Source organism: Hylobates moloch, unplaced genomic scaffold (assembly GCF_009828535.3).
Source record: "Hylobates moloch isolate HMO894 unplaced genomic scaffold, HMol_V3 SCAFFOLD_23, whole genome shotgun sequence".
Taxonomy (NCBI): Eukaryota; Metazoa; Chordata; class Mammalia; order Primates; family Hylobatidae; genus Hylobates; species Hylobates moloch.
The window spans coordinates 35,510,574-35,538,035 of NW_026652298.1; the positions used below are offsets into that span (position 1 = coordinate 35,510,574).

The 27,462-nt window shown below is 42.6% G+C and overlaps 1 protein-coding gene across 1 annotated transcript in view; it reads right to left on the reverse strand.

Annotated features, from left to right (window-relative positions):
- RBFOX1 (RNA binding fox-1 homolog 1) overlaps positions 1 to 27,462 on the reverse strand; it is a 2,506,415-nt gene that overhangs the window by 1,045,525 nt on the left and 1,433,428 nt on the right. The window contains exon 7 of the mRNA XM_032144704.2: positions 10,167 to 10,214. Coding sequence (XP_032000595.2) covers positions 10,167 to 10,214 — 48 coding nt within the window. The remainder of the gene's footprint in view (positions 1 to 10,166; positions 10,215 to 27,462) is intronic.

Below are 27,462 nucleotides of genomic sequence, written 5' to 3' on the forward strand. Positions count from 1 at the left end.
ACAATGTCTGTCCCTGTTTTATAGACAATGCAGCTGTGGACAGACAGGAATGTGACTTTTGCAAGGTCTGCCAGCTGGTGAAGGGGCAGAACCAGGATTCAAGTCCAGATCCATTTGACTGCAAAACTGTAGTACCTTGTCCTTTGAAATAAATTAGGAGGAGTGAACAAAACTGCTGAGGATTTCTTGGCAGCAACCCATCTCCACCAACTGAATATCTCCAGAATTGACTTCCATCCTCGCCTATCTGTGGGTTCTGAACACGCAATTTCATACACTGGATCCATCATCTCTGCTATTGCCTGGTCCCCAATCTCAGTAAAAATGATGTTGAATCTCACTGGTGGTGAGCTACATGCACAGCTTCTCTCACACAGCCCTGCTTCTCAGCAAAGAACAAGGACACAATGAGATCTATTTGTGGTACATGCACCACGTCCCACCAAGACCCCATCCACACGTTCTTACTGAGCAAAGGAGCTGAGGCAGATCTGTAGGTACAAGATGATTTGCTGATGCTAGATGACCATGCACCTTTCTTTGACCAGAGATGGTAGGACCAGGGGTGAGGTGTTGCCCTAAACAACAGGCTGGCTAGTGGCTATGCATTAGTTTGGAATGAGAGCCATGCCCAACAGAAATGAGGGTTACTAATCTGAAGATGATTGACAGTTTCAGGGAATTTGCATAAGATGTAAAATGCAGAATGAACAGAAAAGCCAAGCAACACAGCGAAAGGCTTTGCTGGTGTCAGATCTCTCTGTCCCATTCCTTGGCTAGAGATGGCTGGACCAGGAGGGAACTGACAGAAGTCTCAAAGGTCATGCATAAACATAATCTATGAGCAAGTAGACTCCATAAGACGAAGAAACTGTCTTTACACACCTGACCGTTTCTCATGGTGATATCATAGTCCATGTGACACAGATTTCAATCTATATTAAAGGACAAAATACTCTTCCTGTTAATAAGGTTTCAGGTGGATTAGCCTTTGCCTGCGTTGAGCCTCATCTCTAGCCACTTTTCCCACTGCTGCCTGAGCCCCAGCTAGACTGACCTTTATTCAGTTCCTTAGTCATGCCATGCTCAATCTCCAGACTCCCTCCTCTGCACCCGGCCCAGGATGCTCTCCACCCCATCTCCCTTCAGACTCAAACTCAAATACCCTTCCTCGGGGATGCTCTAATTTTCAATTCCAAAGATTCCAGGAATTTTGGAGCTTCTTCCATTTTAATGCATATGCATAACCAGCCTTAAACAAAGGACACTGGAAGCAGAAAAGAAATCCAATCCCCAGGGGACTTTGTGAGTCTCATCCAGATTGGCGCTCACGGCAGCCTCTGCCCTTACCTGCGTTAAGCATCTCGCTTTGGTCTTTGAAGGGGAACTCCTTCATGAATACTCCCCATTCTAGAAAGAGGCCCTTCCAGGAAGGAGTGAACCTTCCCCTCTGTCTTTGTTCTGCTATCAGAAGTGCAGAGATCTAGTCCACTCCTATTCCCAGGGGCAAGAGAGTGGCACTAATAGAAATCAATCCTGCTGGCTATGTCAAGCTCGTATGCAACCTCACTGGCATATAAGCCCTAAACCAGCAGATTAATCCATTGTCAGTGTTGATCCACTCCTTTCTTCATGGCAGCAAACTATACACAAATACTTAAGCTGAGCCATCTGTGACAAGTTCATGGGTGGAGCCATTCATGACGCCCATCTATTGTCAGTAAGTCATGTGGATAGGACTTATCCGGTCTCTTGAAAATGCAAACCTTCCTCCTCCCCATCTCCTGCATGGCTCTACTTCAGACCTATCCTCCGGTCTGCCTTCCACCCTGGACTCCTGTGTCCAACCCTCCCTACTTCTGGTTCCCTGCTGCACACAAGGAGAGTTTGAAACTTACAAAATGCAAACGAGAAACTCTCCCCTGAATGCAAACCCACCAGTAGAAAACAGTGTTTCGTACACTTCAGTTATGTGCAATCCATACTCACAATTTTTATACATTCATGTGCTTTTCTTTAAATTGTTTTTGTTCTTAATAAACGTGTTATGAGTCTATTGAAGTTCTTGTTTCAAAGAAACAAAATAGCTCGTTGAAGTAAACAGAAAGAGTAGTATTTTTTTTTGTCATATGTAGAAAGTAACTCTAATGCAGAAGCAAAACACTGTTATTCGGTTATAGCCAGATGCCAGAATTGCCTGTCACAGGCTCTGGGTCTCTTGGTTAAAAAGGTAGATGATCAAATGTTTGAGTCTTTTAGGTTTTTTTCCTTTTTTTTTTTTTAAATCAACCACCAAATTATGTCTTTGATATAGTCTCAAGGTCTGAGAAACAGTTGACAAGGAAATAACTTCCCTACTATGTGATTTGATACCATATCCATGAACTGCCTGAAGATACCTCATTTGCCACCTGAAATATAATCTACAAGTTTCAACACTTGTACAATACTGGCCTGCGGGAAAATCTCTTCCTCTTCTATCCCACATCTCTATTTTTCTCCCTAACTGTATTGAGATAAAACCGAAAAACAAAATTTGCATATATTTAACAGATACAATGTGACCTTTTGATATATGTGTACATTATGAAATGATTACTACTACCAAGCTAATTAACATATCCATCATCTCACATACTTGTGTGTGTGTGTGTAAGAACACTTGAGATCTACTCTCTTACCACATTTCAAGTGTAAAATACATTAATTAAACTCTAATCACTATGCTGTACATTAGTTCTCTATAACTTAGTCATCTTATAGATGAAGGTTTGTATCCTTTGACCAAGATCCTCCATTTTTTTCACCCCCCAGTCCCTGGCAACCACCATCCTACTCTCTGCTTCTGTGAGTTTCACTTTCTTAGACTCCAGGTAAAAGTGAGATCATGTAGTATTTGCCTTTCTGTGTGTGGCTTACTTCACTTCACCTAACGTCCTCTAGGTTCATCTATCGTGTTGCAAATGGCAGGATTTCCCTTCATTTCAACGGCTAAATAATATTCCATTGTAGGACTCCCATGCTGTTAAAATGGACATTCTTATATATCCTTATAGCCATTATGCACAACAGTATAGAGGTCCTTCAAAAAATTAGAAGTTCAACTACCAAATAATCCAGGCATCCCACCGCTAAATCACCATCTCAAAGACACAGTTGCATTCCCATGTTCATTCTGTCACACATCACAAAAAAGGGGCAACCCAGCCCTGTGATTTCTCAGGGTCCTGGCTGACTTCATCTTGCTCAAATCAAAGTGTTCAGCTTCCTGCACTCACCCAGGGCCAGTCTCTCGGTCTTTCTCTGGGCTCCATTCCCAGTTCTTATTCCCCTGATGACTTTCACTTTGGCTGGGTTCTTCATACTAGTTTAAGTACCTTCTTGGTGCTGTGTAACTCTGGCCCCATCCAGTAAAGATCTGCCTTCTGTGGGGACAGAGGATTGACACAGAACCCTAATGCATTGGCCTGATAAACTATTCCCTCCATAACCTGCTACCTACTCACTGCTGCAGTCTCTTCCTTTAGCCAATCTCAGACACATACACTGGACTTGCATTCACCATAAACATACCACGTTCTCTACACCGTCTTGTCCTCGCCATGCTGTTCCCTCTACCACGAGGGCCTTTCCTAGACTAACAAAGCCTGGAATTATGCACATAGGAGCTCTTTGTAACCCACTGAGAGTTAGCTTGCAACACTGAAGTCTCGTAAATCTCTTGAAACTTTTGTGCATATGTGCTTCATTTGCCTTGCAGGTAGGGTGTTAAAAATCAGGGGTATTACAGGAAAATCCAGATTGGCTTAGAAAACAGCAATATTGAATCTATATTGCACATGGCCACATTTAGCTGAATAACAGCTCCCAAGATATGAAGGCATCACCCTCCGGGTTGCTGCAGTACATAGGACTTCATGTTAAAGACAATCGCTCCTCTCCCCTCTTCATTAATTCATCATTTCCTACCGGGACTTGGCAGGCAGGTGCATGTTTATTTCCTGACCTACACCAAGGATCCCCTTCCTCTGTGAGATATTTCCAAGGCCTCCTAGGTCCCATTGGTTGCCTACTCCCCTGAGATCCCCTAAGACTTTCCAGGGCCTCATTTGATAAGATAAATGTATTTATAAATGACATGGTAGGCCTGTAGGTGTGGATACCAGCAAAAATAAAAATAACAGCAGCTACGGTTAATCCAGTTCTTATTTTGTGCCAGGTATTATATGAAATGATTTGCAGTATTATCTTATGAATTCCTCAAGCCAATATTTCAAGCAGATTGTATCACTCCCAATTTACAGATAAGCAGATGGAGATATATACGGAGTAAGAAGGCTTCTCAAGGTCACAGAGCTGCTATTTGGGAGGGCTGGGATTGAAACCCAGACATTTCAAGGTCCTAAGTCTATGTACAGACTCTGGAATAAGAATCGCTGAGCTCAAATAGTGGCCTCATGATACATCCTGAATAATCTTGGGCAAGTGACTTAATGTGTGTCGGCTACTAACCATTACCACCATTACCTACGCAAGAATTACTTTTTTATGTTTATTTTTAGTGCTGGGGTACATGTGCAGGATGTGCAGGTTTGTTATATAAATAATCGTGTGTCACAGTGGTTGGCTGCACCTATCAATCCATCACCAAGGTATTAAGCCCAGCATGCATTAGCTATTTTCCCTAATACTCTTTAAGCAAGAATTTCTTGCTTTTTTGTTGTTGTTGTTGTTGTTTTTAGGTGAAGTCTCACTCTTATTGCCCAGGCTGAAGTGCAATGGCACAATCTCAGCTTACTGCAAAGTCCGCCTCACAGGTTCAAGCAATTCTCCACCTCAGCCTCCCAAGTAGCTGGGACTACAGGTGTGTGCCACCACACCCAGGAAATTTTTGTATTTGTAGTAGAGATGATGTTTCACTATGTTGGCCACGCTGGTCTCGAACTCCTGACCTTGTGATCCACCCTCCTCAGCCTCCCAAAGTGCTGGGATTACAGGCATGGGCCACAGTGCCCGGCCTCCCTAATACTCTTTCAGCAATAATTTCTAATCCTTGTATCTACTCTGCTGAAATTGCCAAAGTTAGGAACTGAATCAGATCTTTGGAAAATGAGGTCAGCACTCCAGTTCCAGTGCTGCTGTCCCTCATCCTCAAAGCCAGAAGACATCTGACCACGCCACTGTTGAGTGCCAGCTACTTCCCGGAGGGGGAGGCTTGTAAACACTGTGAAGAATCCCCACTGTGAGCCAGCTAGAGCTGCAATGTGGGAGCTGAAAGCCTACCGCATATTGAAAACCATGTCATTTACTTGGCAATGAATGAAGATAGCAGTCCAGGCACAAATCCATCAACTGGGAAATATAATTCTCATACACTACAAAGGTAATTCTTGTGTGTGTGTGTGTGTGTGTGTGTGTGTGTGTGTGCAAGGCAGGGTAGCATTGAAACTAAGAGGACAGACTCTGGAGTAAGAATCTCTGAGCTTAAATCCTGGCCTCATGCTTGAGTGATCTCAGGCAAGTCACTTAAGCTGCCCAAGCTTCCTTTATTTTACCTGTAAAACAGGGAAAACGATGGCACTTCCACCCCACAGCTGTTTTAAGTATTCGGCGGTACTTAAGATATCTGATCTAGAAGAAGAACTGTAAAAAGAAGAGTTCAGAACTCTCAGTGTTAATCACAGCATGAAAGCTTCTATCTCCCAATCGCAGCTTCAACTGGACCCAATCTGAAAGCCGCCATAACTTGGAAAACCACTCAAACTCCTTTCATGCAATTTTATAGCATATCTGAAACTGTTTAGCTGCACCAGGCCAGGCGATAACTGAGAAGAGGAAGCCCTGTCTGTGTTTATAGCCTCTGACAAATGGGCTCTCGTCTCCTCCCGACAGATTCTCCCCCTGACTGATCCATCAGCCTCTCCTCTCATCACCTGAATCTCAGTCTTCATAATAGTATTGAAATTCAGATGGATTTTACACCACAAATAAAAATGAATTTAAATGCTTCAGTGCCCCAGCAGAAACACGGGTACTGTAAATGTCAAACGCATCGGGTTTTGTGAGGCCATACAGCCGCTCCAAGTGACGGGTTACCTCCCGTCACCTTTGCTAAATCTGCATTAGCTCCACAACGTTCACCTGCAGGAGGAAAAAAAACACAAAAAACCTGTGCTCTTGCATCCTATTAAAGGGTGAAAAACTCCACCATCCCTTAGGATCTCCCTAGGACACCCTCTGAGAGAGTTTAAGCAATGGCCAGGAACCCATCCAAGCAGAGGTACATTCATAGGGGCTCTGCTAATTGGCGGGCTTGGAAACAAAAGAAAAACATAAAACCACACTCCAATACACATTATGAATTCCCCCATAAACAGCCAGGCAAGGTTTTCCAAATGACAATTAGTTTCCTGTCAGCCTGAGAGAAAACAGGCTTCTGGGATAAAGAAAAATAGAAAAACAGGAGAGGATAAAAATTCTTTTATTCTATGAAGAGTCTCAGATCGAGCCCAAGCTGTGTGCAGACCAAGAAGAACGATTTTATTGCTCTTCATCAAGATGAGGGCTCTCGGCTGGGTGCAGCGGCTCATGCCTGTCATCCCAGCACTTTGGGAGGCTGAAGCGGGTGGATCACTTGAGGTCAGGAGTTCGAGACCATCCTGGCCAACATGGTAAAACCCCATCTCTACTAAGACTACAAAATGAACCAGGCATGGTGGTGGGTGCCTACAGTCCCAGATACTCGGGAGGCTGAGACAGGAGAATCGCTTGAACCCGGGAGGTGGAGGGTGCAGTGAGCTGAGATTATGAGAACACCACTGCACTCCAGCTTTGAGACAGAGGGAGACTCTGTTTCCAAAAAAAATAAAAAATGAAGGCTCGCTCTTCCACTATTGAAATTCACCGTTTATCCTCTATCATGATATCTGGTTTAAGATTCAGTGGGAAAATCACTCATCTCAAGATAAACAATCCCACTGAATGGAAGAGAATGGGAATGAGGCACAACTTGGAGAGGCTCCGTAGGACTCCATGGAAAACCTAAGATTTTGTCTTTTCTAAAATTCTTCTATCAAGAAGGTATTCAACAATATACATAGCTATAGATCGAGGTACACAAATATATCCATATATATGGAATATCTGGAATCAAAGTAGACAGAAAGCCGGGGAGGTGAAAGAAAAATAAAAAATAAAGTGATTCTTGGGAAGCTGTAACATCCTACAGGGGTTCTGTGAAGCTCCCTTAACTAAAAAAAAAATAAAATTAAAAAAAAAAAAAAAGAGCTTTAAAGAAAGCACCACCAGTTCTCTTTCAGAGCTCTCAACAGTTGTAAAAACCCACAAAGGCCAAGGGGCTGCCGCTTCAGAGACAAGTTTACTTATTATTTTGGCACCTCTGCCATCTCTTGTCACTTCAATTCCACTTTATCAAATTACTGATTTTGCCAGAAGCATTTGGATTCAATGGAGAGGACATGCACATACACACGTGCGTGAAAAACTGTCATCACTCCAGTGGTGACATTTCCTAAACTACACATCAGCGTGGCAGTGGCACCAGAGTGCACCGCAGAACCTGATGGCGATCACGCTGGCTGCTGCAGACACCAGCTCCCTGCGTGGCCCCACGCCATATCACCAAGCAGAGTGGGAGGGGGATGGACCTCTTCTGCTGGGGTGAGGGGCACGCTGTCCCTCTGGGATCACTAGAGTTTGCTTCTTGACTTTTCAATTAACGGAAATGTCTCCAATATATAAAGCATCCTCCTAAAACCTCACTCCCAGCCTCTTCTTAACAATGGTTAGAAAGAGAGAAACTATAGCCTAAGATTCAGTGTATTACTGGGAATTTGAAGGAAGGAAAAAGAAGGAAGGAAGGAGGGAGGAAAAGGAGAAAGAGGGAAGACAAGGAGAAGAGAAAAAGGGAAGGAGGAAAATAGGGGAGGAGACGACAGGAGTTACCTTGTTTAAAAGACTTTTTAAAACAAACTCCTTAGAGAGTAAGACATTGAGAATTTTAACTGCGCATTATTTTTTCTTCTCACTAAGATGCATCAGCAATTAACTGCAACAAACTGGAAATTTATCTATCAGTCATATGAGGTCAAGTTTAGAAAATAATGGGAAAACTCATCAGAAACAAGGCTTCATTTGACATTTTTGACTCAATCCAACAATTTATGAAAAAACTAGAAGTGTGTGTGTGTGTGTCTGTGTGTATTTTCCCCTTTCTTAAGAAGAGCTGAAATCATATATGCACAGTATGACCATTAATGACTTTTTCCCACCAAGATGCATCACAGAGTAGCCAGAGACCTGGGCAGTTGCCATCATCATGAAGTCTTAACCAAAGGCAGGTCACATACATGGAGTGGAGCTTGGGTGGCTCTCCTTGCCCAGAGCTTAGCCTGGCTGCTTATTTACCTTGTGCACGATGGAGCTCAGGTTGTTCTAACGGTGTCAGTTCCTATGTTATCTTTCAAGTGCTATTGGCAATTAAATTTTTTAAAAAGATACTGGACGAAACATGCTGATGACTTCCATAAAAGTCCAAGGGAAATGCAAATGACCTTTGGAAGCAGGTTGGGGAACATGCTTTCTAAACACTGTGACATGAGCGGAATGATTGGGCTGGGCAGAACATTGGTGAAAGACTTTGGACACACGCTTCACCGAAGCAGCAATTCCATCTGTCCAACTCACTAAATGCACACATGCATATACCAGCATGCAAACACGTGGTGAATGCAAACATGAATTGAAATTCGTTTGCCTGCAAACTAGAGCAACACACAACTGCAAGCTGGGATCACGCAGATTGAATTGAACCTACTGTATCATTATTCTTCCCAATGTGAGGAGATTAACACTCCCTAAAATAATGTGTGGCAACTGCTTTTTATTTTAAAACAAATTCTTGTTTTGAGAAGTCCTCCACCACCTTATTAATCAGCAGACATGCCCAAGTCCTCATACAATCAGAGCTGAAAACCTCTGCTTGAAATAATACCCCATTTGACAATAATGGTACACTTGAAAAGAGAAACATCTTTCAAACTTGTGGAATGACGTCAAAAGTAGCCAGGAGGTATGCACTCTCAACTAGCTTATTTGACCTTTTTGGATCCAAGGCATACACAGGGTAAAACTTGATCTCCTTGGATGTGCTTTGCTGCAGAAATGTCTGTGAACTCTTGTCAATAAAAAGAGACTATGAAAATATTAACGAACAAGTCTCTAACAGTTGCTTTCCCTGAGGGGATTCACACTAAGTGTAGCAAAGAAGATAAATGGGTGAGGGGACTCTAAATATGTAGAAAATGACATTACCCGCTTCCCCTTAATCTCACATAGGACGCTGTTGCTCATATGAATGTGTTGTGATGGAAATTGAGGGCGAGCTCTTTTTTTTTTTTTTTTTTTTTTTTTTTTGAAACAGAGGCTCATTCTGTCACCCAGGCTGGAGTGCGCTGCTGCAATTTTGGCTCACTGCAATCTCCACCTCCAAGGATCAAGCGATTCTCCTGCCTCAGCCTCCCAAGTAGCTAGGATTACAGGCGCGTGCCACCAGGCCCGGCTAATTTTTGTATTTTTAGTAGATACGGGGTTTCCTCATGTTGGCCAGGCTGGTCTCCAACTCCTGACCTCAGATGATCCACCCACTTTGGCCCCTCAAAGTGTTGGGATTACAGGCATGAGCCACCACACCGGGCTGTGAGCTCTTTTTCAAGTGTATGAGTCAGATATATAGGGACACACCCTGGGAAGCCTAATATTATATATTCTATTCTATATATATAATAATATAATTAATAATTATACATATGATATACATAATGAACATCAACATCAATATTCAACTTCAATGTGACAAGAGTTAACAGATAAACTATTTTCCTGAAAAGAAGAGTATGACTGAAACAGAAACGAGCACCACATTTTTTGTAAAAATTACAATATGCACTCCTCATGAAGCCATCAGAAGTAACACAGACTGTAAAGGTGTAAAATGACAAGTATTTTTAAGTCTGATTGTCTTTAAATATGTAATAGACCATGAATCACCTATAAACCATCATCGAGACGGGCATGCCTTAAACGCCTGGGTTCAATTCACAGAGTTGTTTTGTTTGAAACCCTAAGAAGTAAAAATATCGACTCACCTTTCTGTCTTCTATTTCCACGCAGGTATTGCAGTCTGCTTTGATATCCTGAGAAGAGAATAAAAGAAAGGAAAGTGAGAGAAAGAACAGGAGTCAGACTTATGGTAAGAGAACATTCAGTGGTGTTGTTGAAACGCCCTTTAAAATAATAAAGAGCTCATGCTCCTAATAGTTCTTTCTCGAGTCATTGCTCTTTATAGTGCTTTTTAGAGGTATATGCTGTGGTGTTTGCATTAGAGACATATGGATGTCATAAGTAAGTTTTATTACATGCAGATGTGGAATGTAGGCAAAGGCTATGGATCAGAGGCCATAGCAAAGAGGAACTGATGGCTCATAAAATAATCTACCCTGCATATAATTGTTCACATCAGCAGAGACTGCCTTTAATATCTCTCCCATTCAAAATTTAGGATAGTCAGATATGTCTCACTTCAACACAAATTATCACCATCTATTTTTTATCCTTCCAACCATCCAACCATCCGTCCATGCATCTCCTATCCATTCATCCATCGGTCCTCTATCCATCCATCCATCCACCCAACCAGCCATGCCCATTCATCTAATCATCCATTCATCCTGTCCTCCATTCATCCCTCCATCCATCCATTCATCCATCCTTCCACCCATCAATCTACCATTCCACTCATCATCCACTCATTCATATTTATTGCACACCTATTTTTTTCTTGTTGTCTTGGTTCAAAAATTATGTTTATTTCACAAACATAATTCCTACCCTCGGGGAACTCACTAATTAGACAAAATGACAGACACAGTCCCACAAGCAATTGTGGCATTAATTTATTCAAATGGAAGAATTTCTTTAGGAACTATTGGCTGCTAGACCTTGCACTAGGCATGGAGGACTAAACAATGTAAAAGACACAGGGCAAGTCCACCCTGGTGATGCTTACATTCTTCTGGACAAGACAAGCATTAAACAACGCATGTCACTTAATGGTATTCCAGAAATAATATGTACTATGAAGAAAAATAAACCAAGGAGAAGGGGGTGGGAAATGCTGAGGGTAGGGGAATACAATGCTGATTTGTTTGAAAAAGTGGCAATTGAGCAAGGGCTTGAAGGAAGTTAGGGGGATGAGCCAAGTAGCCCACTGGGTAAGAACATCCCAGGCAAAGGAAGAGCAAGTTCAAAGCCCCAAGGGGGAAATGCATTGGAAAGACCCAAGAAAGAGGAAGGAGGCCACTGTGGCTAGAGGGAAGTAAGAGAGGAAAGTAAAGGGGAATGAGATCACAGAAAGATGTTTACTTTTATTTTGAGAGCAGTGAGAAACCACCCAGAGTTGTATTATCTTATTGTGATAAAATACATGTATCATTAACAATTTTACCACTGTAGGTGCACAGTTCTGAGGCATTACCCATTCAAACTGTTGTGCAACCATCACCACCCCTCCATCTCCAGAATTTTTTCATTTTTCCACCTGTACACATTGAACAATAACTCTTCACTTCCCCTCCCAGAGCCCCTGAAAACTACCTTCTGCTTTCTGTCTCTGTGGATTTTGCTACTCTAGACTCCTCTCATTGTATAAGTCAGCTAGGAATACCATAAAAAACATTACAGACTAGCTGCCTTCAACGACTGAAATTTATTTTCTTAGAGTTCTAGGGGTGGAAGTTCAAGGTCAAGGCTCTGTCAGGATTCATGGTGAGGCCCCTCTTCCTGGCTTGTAGATGCCTCCTTCTCACGGTGCCTCCCATAGCTGCTGCTCTGTACTTTCTCAGAGAGAGAGAGGGAGACAGACCCATGACATCTTTTATTTTTCCTAAGATGGAGTCTAGCTCTGTCGCCAGACTGGAGTGCAGTGGCAAGATCTTGGCTCACTGCAACCTCCACCTCCCAGGTTTAAGTGATTCTTCTGCCTCAGCCTCCCGAGTAGCTGGGACTACAGGCACGTACCACAATAACCAACTAATTTTGTATTTTTAGTAGAGACGGGGTTTCACCATATTGGCCAGGATGCTCTCAATCTCTTGACCTAGTGATCTGCCCGCCTCACCCTCCCATAGTGCTGGGATTACAGGTGTGAGCCACCGCACCCGGCCATCTTTCTTTCAAGGCCACCAATCCTATTGGATTAAGACCCCACCCTTATGACGTCATTTAACCTGAATTACCTCCCTAAAGGCCTAATCTCCAAACACAGTCACATTGGAAGTTATGACTTCAGTATATGAATTTTAGAGTTACAAAATTGAGGACATAACACTTGTATAAGTGGAATCATACAACATTTGTCCTTCTGTGCCTGGCTTATTTCACTTAGCATAATGTCTTCAAGGTTCATCCATGTGGTAGAATGTGTTAGAATTTCATTCTTATTAAGGATGAATAACATTGCATTGTATGGAGAGACCACATTTGGTTTATTCATTCATAAGCTCCATCTGTGGATAGACATTTGGGCTGTTTCCACCTTTTGGCTATTGTGAGTGATGATGCTATGAACACGGGTGTGTACATATCTATTCAAATCTCTGCTTTCAATTCTTTTGTGAGTATGCCCAGAAGTGAGATTGCCAAACCCTATGGTAATTCAATGTTTCATTGTTTGAGGAACCACCCTACTGTTTTCCATAGCAGGTGCACCATTTTATATCCCCACTAACAGTGCACAAGGGTTCCAATCTGTCCACATCCTCATCGGCACTTGTGGGTTTCACTCAGGCATTCTGAAGACAGGACAGGCATGATCTGACTTCTATTTTAACAGAACAGGCAGTCAGGGGTTACAAATTTAAATGCGGAGGCCAGTTTGGGGGCTAGCACAGGAGTCCAGGTGTGAGATGATGGTGGATGGATGAGGGTGTGGCAGGGGAAGGGCAGAGAAGTAGTCAGAGGCCAGATAAAATCAATGGGACGTCTTTAAAGAATGGATACAATGTGGGAGAGAAAGATGGCGGCCAGGGGCCGTTGCAAGGTCTGTAGCCTGGCCAAGCTCTCCATGGAGGCAGGGAGGGTATGGATGTGCAGGGTCATGTACGGGGGTTACAAACATTAGGGGCTCCAGGCCGGACGTGGTGGCTCACGCCTGCAATCCCAGCACTTTGGGAGACCGAGGCGGGCGTATCACCTGAGGTCAGGAGTTTGAGATCAGCCTGGCTAACATGGTGAAACTCCATCTCTACTAAATGTACAAAATTAGCTGGGCGTGTTGGTGCACGCCTGTAATCCCAGCTACTCGGGAGGCTGAGACAAGACAATCACTTGAACCAGGAAGGCGGAGGTTGCAGTGAGCGGGGATCGCGCCATTGCACTTCAGCCTGGGCAACAAAGTGAGACTCTATTTCCAAAAAACAACCAACCAACCAATTAAACAAACAAAAAACATTAAGGACCCCACTTTGGTTAAGTCTACAGAAATGCTGGTTTTCTCACCAAGAAGTAGCAGGGTTTTCTCTGTGGATGCATCATTAGGAAAGGTTAATATGAGAAGCTGGTGATTTATTAGTAAACACAGCAAATTCTAGGTCCCTTTGAATCCACAGTGGCACAAAAAGAGACAATATCACAAGGTAAAGACTCATATAGCAAATATCTTGTTTTATGTAGAACAGACTGTTTTCCTGTCGGTCAAGTGGGACTGAACCGGTGAGCAATGATTAAACACCTCTTTCGTGCCAGGAACTGTGCTTGGTGTTTTTCTTACTGCCTGTAAATTACCAACAATCAAACAAACTGGGTATTCCTTAGTTACTTTGTGGTATGATAATTGTGATTAGCCATTAGGTAACTCACCCTGAATCACACAATGAGAGAGCTTATTTCTGTAACCAGAAGCGGTCCCTAATCAGGTGCTTTCCTTCCCTCCAGGTAATTTTATTTTCCTCAAGGTGGTTTGGTCAGTCCACATAATTTAGGCCACAGGTTTCATTCTTTTCCTCGCTATGGGGAGAAGGGATTATTCACAGCAAAAAAAGAAAGAAAGAAAGAAACCAACCAAACAAAAAAACCTGGAGAAGCAAGAGATGTGCTTCTCAAAGTGACCCTCTCCAACCAGCAGCATCAGCTGCTGTTAAAAATGCATATTCTTACGTTATTATGGAAAATGGTGTGGAGGCTTCTCAAAAAATTAAAAATAGATCTACTTAGGATCCAGCAATGCCACTACTGCATATTCACTCAAAGGAAATGAAATCCATACGTCAAAGAGATCTCTGCACTCCCTTCTTCATTGCAGCATTATTCACAATAGCCAAGATAGTGAATCCAACTGAATATCCCATGCTTATAGCAGCACCATTCAAAATTGCAAAAATATGGAACCAGCCCTAATGCCCATCAACCCATAAGTGGATAAAAGAAAGTGTGGTATATTGGAATACTATACATATATGAATACAATATATAATATACCATACGTATATAACAGAAAATTTTCCCAATATACATGCATATACATATATATATATATATAAAATGGAATACTATATATTATACATATGTAATAAAATACTTCCCCAACATATATAATGGAATACTACTGAGCCATAAAAACAAATGAAATAATGGCATTCACAGCAACCTGGATGGAACTGAAGACCATTATTCTAGGTGAAATAAGTCACGAATGGAAAACGGAACATTGCACGTTCTCATTCATAAGTGGGAGCTAAGCGATGAAGAAGCAAAGGCATAAGAATGATACAGTGGACTCTGGGGACTCAGGGGAAAGGTTGGGGGAGTGGCGAGGGATAAAAGATTACACATTGGGTACGGTGTACACTGCTTGGGTGATGGGTGCATCAAAATCTCAGAAACCACTACTGAAGAACTCATTCTTGTAACCAAACACCACCTGTTCCCCAGAAACCTACTGAAATAAAACAAAAAGCAAAAAACTAAGCATCCATCAAGGAAGAATCAGATAAAGCAAATGTGGTATATATACACAACAGAATGCCATTTCAGCCTTAATAAAGAAGGAAAGCCTGTCACTGTGATGACATGGATGAACCTGGAGAACATTATGTTAAGTTGAATAAGCTAGTTACAGAGCGACAAATACTGCAATAAACAAATACAAAAAATATACTAAAAAGTACAATGGTAGTTACCAGGGGCTGGCAGGAACTACCCTCACTACCAGGGGGTTTGCTGGGGAGACATGGGCCTAAAGACATAAAATTTCAGTGAGACAGGAGGAATAAGTTCAAACATTATACAACATGGTGACTACAGTTGTAATCTTGAAAATTGTAATCTTGAAAATTGCTAAGAAAGTAGATGTTATGTGTTCTAACCACAAAAAACTGACAACGATGTGAGGTAATGTATATGATATTGGCTCTCCTTAGCCATTCCACAATGTACACACATTCCAAACATCATGTTGTACATGATAAAAATATATAACTTTTGTCAGCTTACATAAATAAGGAAAAATATCCACATTCTCAGGCTCTATTTTCTGTAGAAAATGCCATTGAGAAAGGAGGTGAGAAAAAGCAGCTCTCTGTCCGCTTCTGCCCGTTCTGACCAGGTGAAAGATGCATTTCCTTTCTCTCCTGAAGTGAAAAATATGAGGTTTGCATGAAGAGTCCTCACTTACTGAATCCAAAATTCAAAGGGTGAGGGCCCGTCGATGCGTGCTACCAAGCCCTCCAGGGGATGTGGCAGCGGACTGTGGACCGAAGGCTGAAGGGTGGGAGGACAGGACTGTGGGTAATTCTAGTTCCGGCATTAGACTCCTGGCATTAGATTCATGGCATTAGACTCTTAAAGCAGGGTGTCAATATTTAATAACCATGTGGTCCTTCAGCAAGTTTCCCTCACCCGTGCATACGGGGAGTATGAGGAACTTCCCACTCCACGTGGAATCTGCACCCCAGCAACTGCGATGCCCCTGGGAGCCAGTTAAAATGCATCATGCCTATAATCCCAGCACTTTGGGAGGCTGAGTCTAGAGGATCGCTTGAGTCCAGGGATTCAAGACCAGCCGGAAAACCTTAGGGAGACAGTATCTGTACAAAAAAAAATAATAATAAAGAAGAAAAAAATTAGCTAGGTGGGGTGGTATGCGCCTGTGGTCCCAGCCACTTAGGAAGCTGAAATGGAAGGACCACCTGAGGCCGGGTGCAGTGGCTCATGCCTGTAATCCCAGCACTTCAGGAGGTCAAGGCAGGTGGATCACTTGAGGCCAGGAGTTTGAGACCTGTCTGGGCAACATGATGAAACCCCTGTCTCTACTAAAAATACAAAAATTAGCCGGGCGTGGTGGCACACACCTGTAATTCCAGCTACTAGAGAGGCTGAGGCCATGAGAATCCCTTGAACCCGGTAGGCTGATGTTGCAGTGAGCCAAGACTGCAGCACTGCACTCCATCCTGGGTGACAAAGAACAAGACTCTGCCTCGAAACAAAGAGAAGGGGATCACTTATCCCCAGGCAGTCAAGGCTGCAGTGAGCTAGGATTGTACCACTGCACTCCAGCCTACGAACAAAACGAGACTCCATCTTTAACAAAAAAATGCAACACTTCACACCTCATCCCAGATACATCGAATCAGAATCAACATTTTTAACAAGTAGTATGAGGGACTGAATGTATGTGTCCCCCCTAAAATTCATATGTCATAGCTCTAACCCTTAGTGTGGCCGTATTTGGAGATGGGGCCTCTAAGGAAGTGATTAAGGTTCAATGAAGTCCCAAGAATTAGTGTCCTTGGCTGGGCGTGGTGGCTCACGCCTATAATCCCATCACTTTGGGAGGCTAAGGCAGGTATATCACCTGAGGTCAGGAGCTCAAGACCAACGTGGCCAACAAGGTGAAACCCCACAGGATTTCAATATAATAGAAAAATTAGCCAGGCGTGGTGGTGGGCACCTATAATCCCAGCTACTTGGGAGGCTGAGGCAGGAGAATCATTTGAACCCAGGAGGTGGAAGTCGCAGCGAGCCCCGAGATCACGTCACTGCACTAGAGCCTGGGCAACAGAACAAGACTCCATCTCAAAAATAAATAAAATAAAATAAAAATAAAGAAACAACTAGTATCCTTTTAAGAAGAGACATCAGAGAGCTCATTCTCTCTCTCTCTCTCTCTCTCTCTCTCTCTCTCTCTCTCTCTGGTGGCACAAGCCCAGGAATGTCCAGATGAGGACCCACTGAGAATGATTGTCTACAAGCCAGGAAGAGGGTGCTCATCAGAACCTTACACTGCTGGCACCTGGATCTTGAATAGCCAGCCACAAGAACTATGACAAAGTAAATGTTCTGTTCGGAAGCTATCCAGTCTATGGCAGTTTCTTAGGGTAGCCCAGGCTGACTAAGACAAGGTTCCCAGACAACCCGTGAGGCCCAGTCCTAGGACGTGGGATCATGTGCACAACGCGGTGTTTGCCTTTTCTCACCCTGTCTCCTAAATTAATGGCTGAAGTCTCTGATTGACTTCGGACACTGAGTCAGGAAAAACACCCCTCACTCTTACTAAAAACTCTCCTTGAATTTGTCTGCTAAGAAACCTAAACAGAAACGGGAGATTAACTCAATACAGGAGTGATGAAAATCACAGATTACTTTTAAACCTGGAAAATACCACTGAGAAACGAGGTGAGAAAAAGCAGCTCTCTGTCTGCTTTTGCCTGTTCTGACCAGGTAAAATAAGCATTTCCTTTCTCTCCTTGAGTGAAAATATGTTAGCTTTGCCAGGAAGAGTCCATATCTGTTTGTGATTTACCCATCAGAAGTGGCAGGTGTTAATCAATGAACTAACGAAATCAATAAACCAAAGGCAGATGTTTGTTCTTAATCTGCCACCGAGGACCCACGCAAGCGACAGAAAAGAGCCATCTGGCAGAATCAGAGCTCTTGCCATTTCCCTAAGATTATTCAATTTATTCTTGTCAGGATTAATTTACTAAACCCATGCTGGATTTTTTATTTAGATGATATTGTTGGTTTGTCATCTGCTGCAGATCTATGTGGAAGGCGCCCCAGGGGACTGCATTTGCTTCTGAACAATGCTGGACTCAAATTGGAAAAATGTCACTTTGGCGAGAACAAATTATTGTTCGGATCGCTCTGCCTAAAGCTGGTGTCTCTGGATGGGTTCCGACCTGACCTTTTCTGAACCAGAGTCATCAAGTAAGTACTTCAGCCCCACTCGACCACTTCGCTTGGAAAACAGCTCAACTACTTAAGTGTTAAGTATGAATTTGGAGCTGTGGAGTTATCACCAAGCAATCAATTTCCCGACAGAAGCCAGCCCTTCTACTTTTTGTAGCCGGGAAACCCTGAACAGCGGAGGCTCAGTTGCTGGTGACAGATGGGATTCCACAAAGATAGCAGAATCACACTGCTAGCGTTTACCCTACCGGACTCAACCACACCAGTTTTGGAACCCTGCACAAGGAAGCCGACTTTGCTTAGCCTCAGTTTCCCCATCTGTAAGAGAAGCATCATAATAATCACGGTTGCCTCGTTTGTGGCTAGGCATATCCAATACACGCCAGGGTCTTAGCGTATGGCAAGTTATCAGTAAATGTCAGCCCTTCTTGATGACATCTTCCAACAGGCTTTGGAAACCTGGTTCTGAGTGAAGCACTGAGAACTTAAAACATTTCTATTTTTAAAGCTTTCTCTTGCAAGGCCTCTCAGTTCTTTGAGATTTTAGACATCAAAGCACTCGTGTGTCCGTTCTTTTCAGAAGCAGTTCTCTCTCCTGAGAGAGACGTCTTTTCTTCTACACTTGGTGTGTTGGTTGTTTTTGATAATTTTTGTAGGTCAGGGCTATTCATGCCCACAATGCGAGGAAGCCAGCATCCTGGATCCCGTACCAGCATCATTCCCAGCTCTGAAGTATCTGGCAGTTAAAGGTTCCTGAGAACAGGTGGAGAGAAACACCGGACAACCAGGCTCCCGAAACCTCCGAGGATTTAGAAGTGAGTAGCCAGTATTCGGTTCAACAGTAGCTCCCCAAAAGATATGCTCAAGCTGACTAGTGCCTAGTGCCTGTGAATGTGACCTTGTTTGGAAATGGGGTCTTTACAGACATAATTAGGAGTCCTGAAATGAGAAAATTCTGTATTATCTGGGTGGGTTCTAAATCCAGTAACAAGTATCCTTTTAAGAGACAGAGGAGAAGAGAAAGCCGTGTGAAGACAGGTGGGGATTAGAGAGATGCTGCTACAAGCCATGGGACACTCAGCTACCAGACACTGGAAGAGGCAAGGATGAATTTCGCCCAGAAAATTCCCCTTTGCCGGGAGAGCCACCCTGCTCACACCTTCAACTTGGACGTAGAACCTCCAGAGCTGTCAGAGAATATATTTCAGTTGTTTTAAGCCACCTAGATTGTGATGATTTGCTACAGAGGTCACAGAAAATAAATACAGAGGATCAAGGAGCTCTTTGTGGTGATCTCTCTTGCATGATACTTGGCTACTTAATACTGAAAAAAGATAACTGTGGTCCAGAGGCCACCTCCAGTTAGACTAAGCTCTAGGGGACAAGAAAAACTCCTTTAAAGGAATCCCAGGGCAATCACAGGCTGCGGTGCTCTGGGGCCCAGGTGTTTCCACAATACAGCCCTTGAAAACCTCTAAATTGATTATTGTAGTCATTCATTCTGGAAGAGCAGTGGAAAGAAAAGACCAGGAGGCTTATACTTGTCATGAGAAGCTAAGTAAGGATCATATATCCTGGGCACAGCATTGTTCTCCTGGACTCAAATACAAAGTCCCAGAGACCTTTTCATAGGAAACACAGGAGAGCTTAAGCCACCTCTCAGCAGTGTGGGGAGACACAGCCAAAGGTTCATCTGACAAGCCCAAATCGGCTTATGATCAACTGAGAAATTGATTACTGCTGAGGAAGAAGGTTTTGCTCTTTCTTTTTAAATAGAAAATAAACGTTATAGCAAAACAGTTTATAATATTAAGACAAGGTACATTTTTGACATCACACTCCAAAAAGCATTCAACGTGCATTTTAAACCTTGACTCAACATTACAAATGGTCTCCTTTGCAAAGGCAAGCTTTCTTATAGTTGGATGCATGCTTACATTCCCTATTGTTCTGAAAATAACAACTGCTTCTAATTTAAAACAAGTCACTGAATGTGAGTTTAGACGCTAAGACTAAGAACATACTGGTGATTTAATGCAACCTACATTATTATTATTATTTTGAGATGGAGTCTCGCTCTGTTGCCCAGGTTGGAGTGCAGTGGCATGATCTTGGCTCACTGCAAACTCTGCCTCCTGGGTTCAAGTGATTCTCCTGCCTCAGCCTACCTAGTAGCTGGGATTACAGGGGCATGCTACCATCTGTGGCTATTTTTTGTATTTTTAGTACAGATGGGGTTTCCCCATGTTGGCCAGGCTGGTCTCAAACTCCTGACCTCAGGTGATCCACCTACCTTGGCCTCCGAAAGTTCTCGGATTACAGGCATAACCCAGCGTGCTCAGCCTTATTACTTTTTAACCTTCACAAAGACTCAGATTTTGAGAATAAGTTTAAGCCTTAGGGACCCTTTCGCCCAATGTTTCCGTTTTACAGGTGAAAAAACTGAGTTTCAGAGTGTAGGCAATTGGCTTCATACCACTCTGATGATTAATGGCACAAGGGAGATTGAAATCCATCTGGTCTACCAGCTATGTATTTTATACTCTCCCTTACACAATATGCTGTGCTTGAATTTGAATATTTAAACCAATGTTCTAAAGTTAATTGCCTTATTAATGATAACGGGTGTGTTCTGGCTTTCAAAACCTGAGTAACTCTGATGTTGGTAAAAATTTGAAATCATGCTTGCCTTTCAGCAGAATTCTTCAGAGTCTGTGTTCACTTAACCCCCCACCCGCAAAAAAAAAAAAAAGATTCAAACCAGTTCACTTGAACACATGAAGAATAGTATAAAATATTTGCAGTGATAGATTTTATTCACTTCCTTTTCCATTCACAAGTTTGCTCAGCACCTGCAATATCACACATGGCCAGCAGATGGGAGCAAATAACTTTGCAAAAAATACCAAAAGCACCAAGCCCTATACAGAAGGATCCAATTCATCAGGTCCGTAAACTTTGCTAAATTTCTCAATCTTTCTGTGCCTTCAAAATTTAAGTCTCAAATGACTGCATGTTTTAATTACTAAGCCCTAATTACTTACTAGGAATGTGATCATTTGAGGAGACATTTTATTAATATGTGTTTAAGAACGTTCAACGTGGCAGAGATGTTTCAGGGCAAAGAATATTCCGAAAAGTCTATGGTTTCAACCTAAATGTGAAGATGACTCAGGATGTAAGAGCTATTTCACCTGAAATCATACAAACAGCAAACAACGCATGTAAACTAAAGAAAATCTCAACACAAATCAATTCAACAAAGGGAGTAAAGTTTACCTTAGTTGGGTAGGTTGCAGGGCAGAGCTGCTGACTTTATAAACATTTGGAGGAATTTTCAGGGGGCCTACGGGATATTTTCTCTGACAGTAAATATCTTCTTAGGCAGGAAAAAGCTGTAAAGCCAAAACAACTACAAAACGATCCCCAAACTACTATGCAAATAAAGAGAGCAGGCTTTTCATCTTGACTTCTTTGAGTCCGCTACCTTTCTTTGGCACCCCTACCTCCTGTGAGTTACTTTGTTTTCTTCATCTTACTTTTTTTTTGGAGTGTGGTTATGAGAGGACAAGAGGCTTCCGTATCTCAAAATCCAGCCATGCAGACAAGCAGTGCTGGCGTGGGGGAAAACGCCGGTTAACTCGAGGGTTGCTGGCTCAGCACAATTAAACATAGTACCCAGAAAGGCATCCCCTTTTCAGGTAGGAGTCTCCTGTCACCAGGTGAGCTCAAACCAAGGGTCTGTTTGCAAATAACAGCTATGCATTGGCATCACAGCGGGAGTTTAATGAGAGCACTTTTAATTAACTGTAAAAGTAATTACCCATATTAGATGTAAATCGCACTTGTTTTTACATGAGGTGAGTAATTTTCGCTCAGCTTTTAAGAAGAATACTTCTCGAGATGTCAGCTGCAAACTCTCAGCAAGTTGGTGTGCTGAAAAATACAGCACCACCGAAGAGAAAGTACGAGCGTGGGAAGCCTGGGTTTGTCGCCTGCCTTCTGTCAGTCACCTGGCTTGCCTTCTCATTTCTCTTAGACCCCAGCACCTAAAACATGCCCTCTCCATAGCTGCACCCTCAGACAGCATGCAAACTGTTTTAAGTATTTTCTTGTTCTAATTTGGTGGTTAGCCTCCTGGATGATCCCTGGCACTTTCATTGATGGTTTCCTGTGAATAATTAACGCAGTCAAAAGAATAGAAAAAAGGGAAGAGGCTGGAAGAAGCCCTAACGAGGTCAGTGGTGTGTGTGTCCCTCAGGTGAGCTAAAGTGGGTAATCTCCAAAGAAGGAAACAGGTTAGCGAGGAGGGAGTAAGTTCCAGAGCAAGAAGGCCAGGCCTGAAAGTCTCAGGGAAGAATCTTTTTTTTTTTTTTTTTTTTTTTGAGACGGAGTCCTGCTCTGTCACCCAGGCTGAAGTGCGGTGGTGCCATCTCGGCTCACTGCAACCTCCGCCTCCCAGGTTCAAGTGATTCTCCCGTCTCAGCCTCTTAAGTAGCTGGGATTACAGGCACCCACCATCACACCCAGCTAACTTTTGTATTTTTAGTAGAGACGGGGTTTCACTTTGTTGCCCGGTCTTGTCTTAAACTCCTGGGCTCAAGCGATCTGCCCGCCTCGGCCTCCCAAAGTGCTGGGATTACAGGTGTGGGCCACCGTGCCCGGCCTCAGGGCGAAACTTCTGATGAGGGTAAGTGTCTGCATCACCAGCACCAAAACAAAACAGCAGTGCTCCCTTGGATTTATAAATAGCACCAGAAAATGACAGAGGTCAGCGTTGGGAGGGAGTGAAGGTGAACGCCTTGGTTGGAGAACTGTGTTACGAAGCTGTCCTCTGAGTCCTTGAAATTCCTCTGACATCAACAGGAATGTGAGGGCTGGGGGAGCCCTGAACCTCTGATTTGAACTGCGGTGAAGCGTAAACAGCCAGGATGCAGTTTGCAAATACAAGATTACGGGGTAATTATTTACACTTTGATAGGCACCTTCATTGAAGGTTCTGAGGATGCAATTATCAAATTGAGGTTTAGTGCACTCCATTTAAGCAACTGAACTGAAGATCGTGAAAGTGGGATGCAGAAAGGTGAGTTTACGCCCGTCAAGTCAGACAGCAACTTACTTGTCAATTAGGTTCTTTCTAAAGAGAAAGCAGGCCTTCCATTTCAATAGCACGGCTGCCACGGTCATTATTTTCATGTGTGGAGCCTACCTGGGTTTTCTGGTGCTGTTGTGATGTTCATGTTGCTTCTTTTGGGTCTTGGCCTTAACCCAAGATGGGGCTAGAGCATGACAGGGACTAGTTAGGCCCAGAGAACGTATCCTGGTTCAAGGCCAACTGAAGGAAAAACCAGAACTGGAACTTGTATCCTTCAAAAGGAGTTTTTTAATTCCTTTCTAGAGGGTCACAAGTATTTACCCAGTGTTTCCTATATGTGATATACCCCAAATATACCTACTTCTCACACTGTCTCTATAAAGTATTTATTTATTTACTTACTTACTTATTTATTTAGCAATGGAGTCTTACTCTGTCGCTCAGGCTGGAGTGCAGTGGCGTGATCACAGCTCACTGCAATCTCCGCTTCCCAGGTTCACACAATTCTCCTACCTCAGCCTCCCAAGTACCTGGGATTAAAGGTGCCTGCTCTATGCCTGGCTAATTTCTGTGTTTTTAGCAGAGATGGGGTTTCACCATGTTGACCAGGCTGGTCTCAAACTCCTGGCCTCAAGTGATCCACCCACCTCCGCCTCCCAAAGTGCTGGGATTACAGACGTGAGCCACTACGCCCAGCCTCTACGAAGGATTTAAATTAACAAAAAATTAAAAATATAGCCTAGTTCTTAATATTATATCAGCTTCTTGAGGAAATGTGGCATAACGCATATCTGAAACAGTAAGATAAAAAAAAATTCACCATAATATTTGAGAGAAAATTCAATAAGCTGCATTTGAATTTCACCTCTAGGTGTGGATCAAAATACATAAGAAAGAAACAAGCGTACCCTGTTTGAAATCCTGACTCTATCACTTAATAGTTCCATGGATTGCCGCAGCAACTTATCTGTTCTTTAGTTTCTGTATTTCAGAAAATGGGGTTCATACCTCTGGTATCATCATACGGGTGTTAGTGTTAGTATTGAGATAAGCTATACAGAGTGCTGACACATAGTTAGGGGTCAAAATACCTGTCATAACTGTAATCTGGTTTTTTTTTTTTTTTTTTTTTGAGAGAGAGTCTCCCTCTGTTGCCCAGGCTCGAGGCCAGTGGCGTGATCTCAGCTCACTGCAAGCTCTGCCTCCCAGGTTCACGCCATTTTTCTGCCTCAGCCTCCCGAGTAGTTGGGACTACAGGAGCCCAACACCATGCCCAACTAATTTTGTTTTCTATTTTTAGTACAGACACAGTTTCATCATGTTAGCCAGGATGGTCTCGATCTCCTGACCTTGTGATCCGCCCGCCTTGGCCTCCCAAAGTGCTGGGATTACAGGCGTGAGCCACTGTGCCAGGCCCATAATTGTAATCTTTATGTGTGTTTATTATTATTGTGTATGTTGTATAATTTTATCATAGTTATTGTTCTTCCTTCTCAATATAAGATGTTTCTAAAAACTGTCTTAATTCCTCCAGGTCATTACTATTTCAGTCAATTAAACAGACCCCTACTGGCCACAAAAGATGCAGTTTCTAACAGGACACGTTCTCCTGGGAAGGGAAGCTGACAGACAGTCTATCTCAACACCTACTAAACCACTCTTGTAAAGATCCTAGCACTACAAGGACTCAACAAAACTATTTAATTGAATATTTCATTTCCTCTTAGGAATCAGATATTCCAGAAAGACATCCAAAGGGCAGTCCAAGATTTATGCTAATTAAAGAAGGCGCAAGCACAGGTGAAGGTCAACAGAGCTAGCGTACATGATTTTTAAAAAATTATCATTTTTATGCATCCTATTGAGTATCCAGAAATGAGCTGCCGGTTTCCAAGAAATGGGTGCTGCTCTGAGTGGGATCATGGCTAAGCTTTGTAGGTGGCTGGGTGGGGCCACAGCTCTCCTTGGAAACTGATACTTTCAGGATTCACTTGAACTCGAGCCATCTCGTCAACCACAGTTTCTTGGGAAGCAATATTTTCTGTCCCTGGGACCTTGGCATTTTGCTTCCTGGTAGAAAATGAATAGTGGCTCTTTCCGTAAGATTAAGGAACCAACTCTTTATTTCAGGAATTCAACCTTTATTGTCTACAGCCTTAAGTAAATGACAAGACCAAAATGGTGGCGATCTCCCAAACACCTGCACCAACCAAACTAACTAGCATGGAATTACAATAGCTAAGAGAAGTCTCTTTTATTTTTCCTCTCAATTTTTCACACCCTGGAATGAGTGCTCTTAATAAGACAACATTAAATGTATAATATTTGGTATTGAAGGGCTAAACATTATATAAATTAGTGTAAAAAAGTTGTTCAATCTATGTGTACACACCTTCATTCATCAAAGAACATACAGATGGCCATTTTCTTGGTTTTGCTTCCATTGAAATATTTCGAAGTTTGACAACATGGAAGTAAAAGTTAATATGCCAGAAACATATTTTATTATAATAAATGTGTAAGTCTTAATGCATGGCCCTTGAGCTTCCAATCTCTAAGGATGAATTTTAAAACTCACCTGAGAAATAACTACTTAAATTTTCTCAGAAAATTGAAATAAAGAGGAAAAAATGAACATGTATGTTCTTGTGCCATGCAATTTACCAGTAACTTATTCTTTAAAACACTAATTTTAATTCTTACATGAGCATAGGAAAAATGTACCTTAAAATAGTTTAGGATAATTACATTTCTCTGGTTTTTCCACCCTCTTTCCCAAATGCCAAGTTTCCTTTCAGAACCTGTCATTTCGTTTTTATATGCAAGAAGACAATTAAAAATAATCCCATTAAAGTCTTGATTACTTTCTCATTTGCAATGGCAGGCCTACAACATTCATAGGACATAGATATTTTGTTGGGAGAGAGTGGAAGAAATTTAGTCTACCCCTAAGGATGTCTTAGATACTTCAGTCATACATGTCATCCTGGGAATGAGGTAAAAAACTAAATGTTGGCTGTTGAAAATTATGAAAGCTAACCTATTTACGCACAGAGACTTTGTCATTTTAACCATTTTTGGGTAAAATCCCTGTAAAATGTAGTTCACTGTCTCCACTTTTCTAAATATGGATGATGAGTTTCAGAATTGTAATCCAGTGCAGAAAGGACCTCCAAGATTTGGAGACCGTGGAATATCCTGCCCTCCTGCTAAATAACTCTAACTTGTTGTGTTCTTGAAGAGATGTAGATGTGTTACAATATTCTTCTAGACACGGTACTCATGGTCAACTCTACTTTCTGCTGCCACTTCATATAATCTGGCTCCCAATTCACAACCAGTTATCTGGGGAGTACTTTAGAGTTTCAACCTAATATTGTTTTTAACTAATATTTTTAATATTGTTATTAAAGGTTGAGCACTCCCAATCTAAAAATCCAAAATCCAGCCGGGTGCGGTGGCTCATGCCTGTAATCCCAGCACTTTGGGAGGCCGAGGTGGGAGGATCACGAATTCAGGAGATCGAGACCATCCTGGCTAACACGGTGAAACCCCATCTCTACTAAAAATACAAAAAATTAGCCGTGTGTGGTGGCGGGTGCCTGTAGTCCCAGCTATTTGGGAGGCTGAGGCAGGAGAATGGCATGAACCCGGGAGGCAGAGCTTGCAGTGAGCCGAGATCGCGCCTCTGCACTCTAGCCTGGGTGACAGAGCAAGACCCCATCTCAAAAAAAAAAAAAAAAAATCCCAAATCCAAATGCCCCCAAATCCAAAACTGTCTGACTGCTGAGATGCGAGATGATGCCACAAGTGGAAAATTCAATACCTGACCTCCATATGATGGACTGCAGTCAAAATACACTCAAAACTGTTTCATGCATAAATTATTAAACATGTATACACGTACTTTCAGGTTATGTGTATGATGTGCATATAAAGCGTAAGGCAATGACGGTTCTAAACTTGGGTGCCATCCCCAAGATATCTCATTATGTATGTATCAATATTCCAAAATCTGAAAAAAATCTGAAATCCAAAATACTTCTGGTCTCGAGCATTTTGAATAAAAGGAATAATCAGACTCTGCTTATTCAGGTGAATCT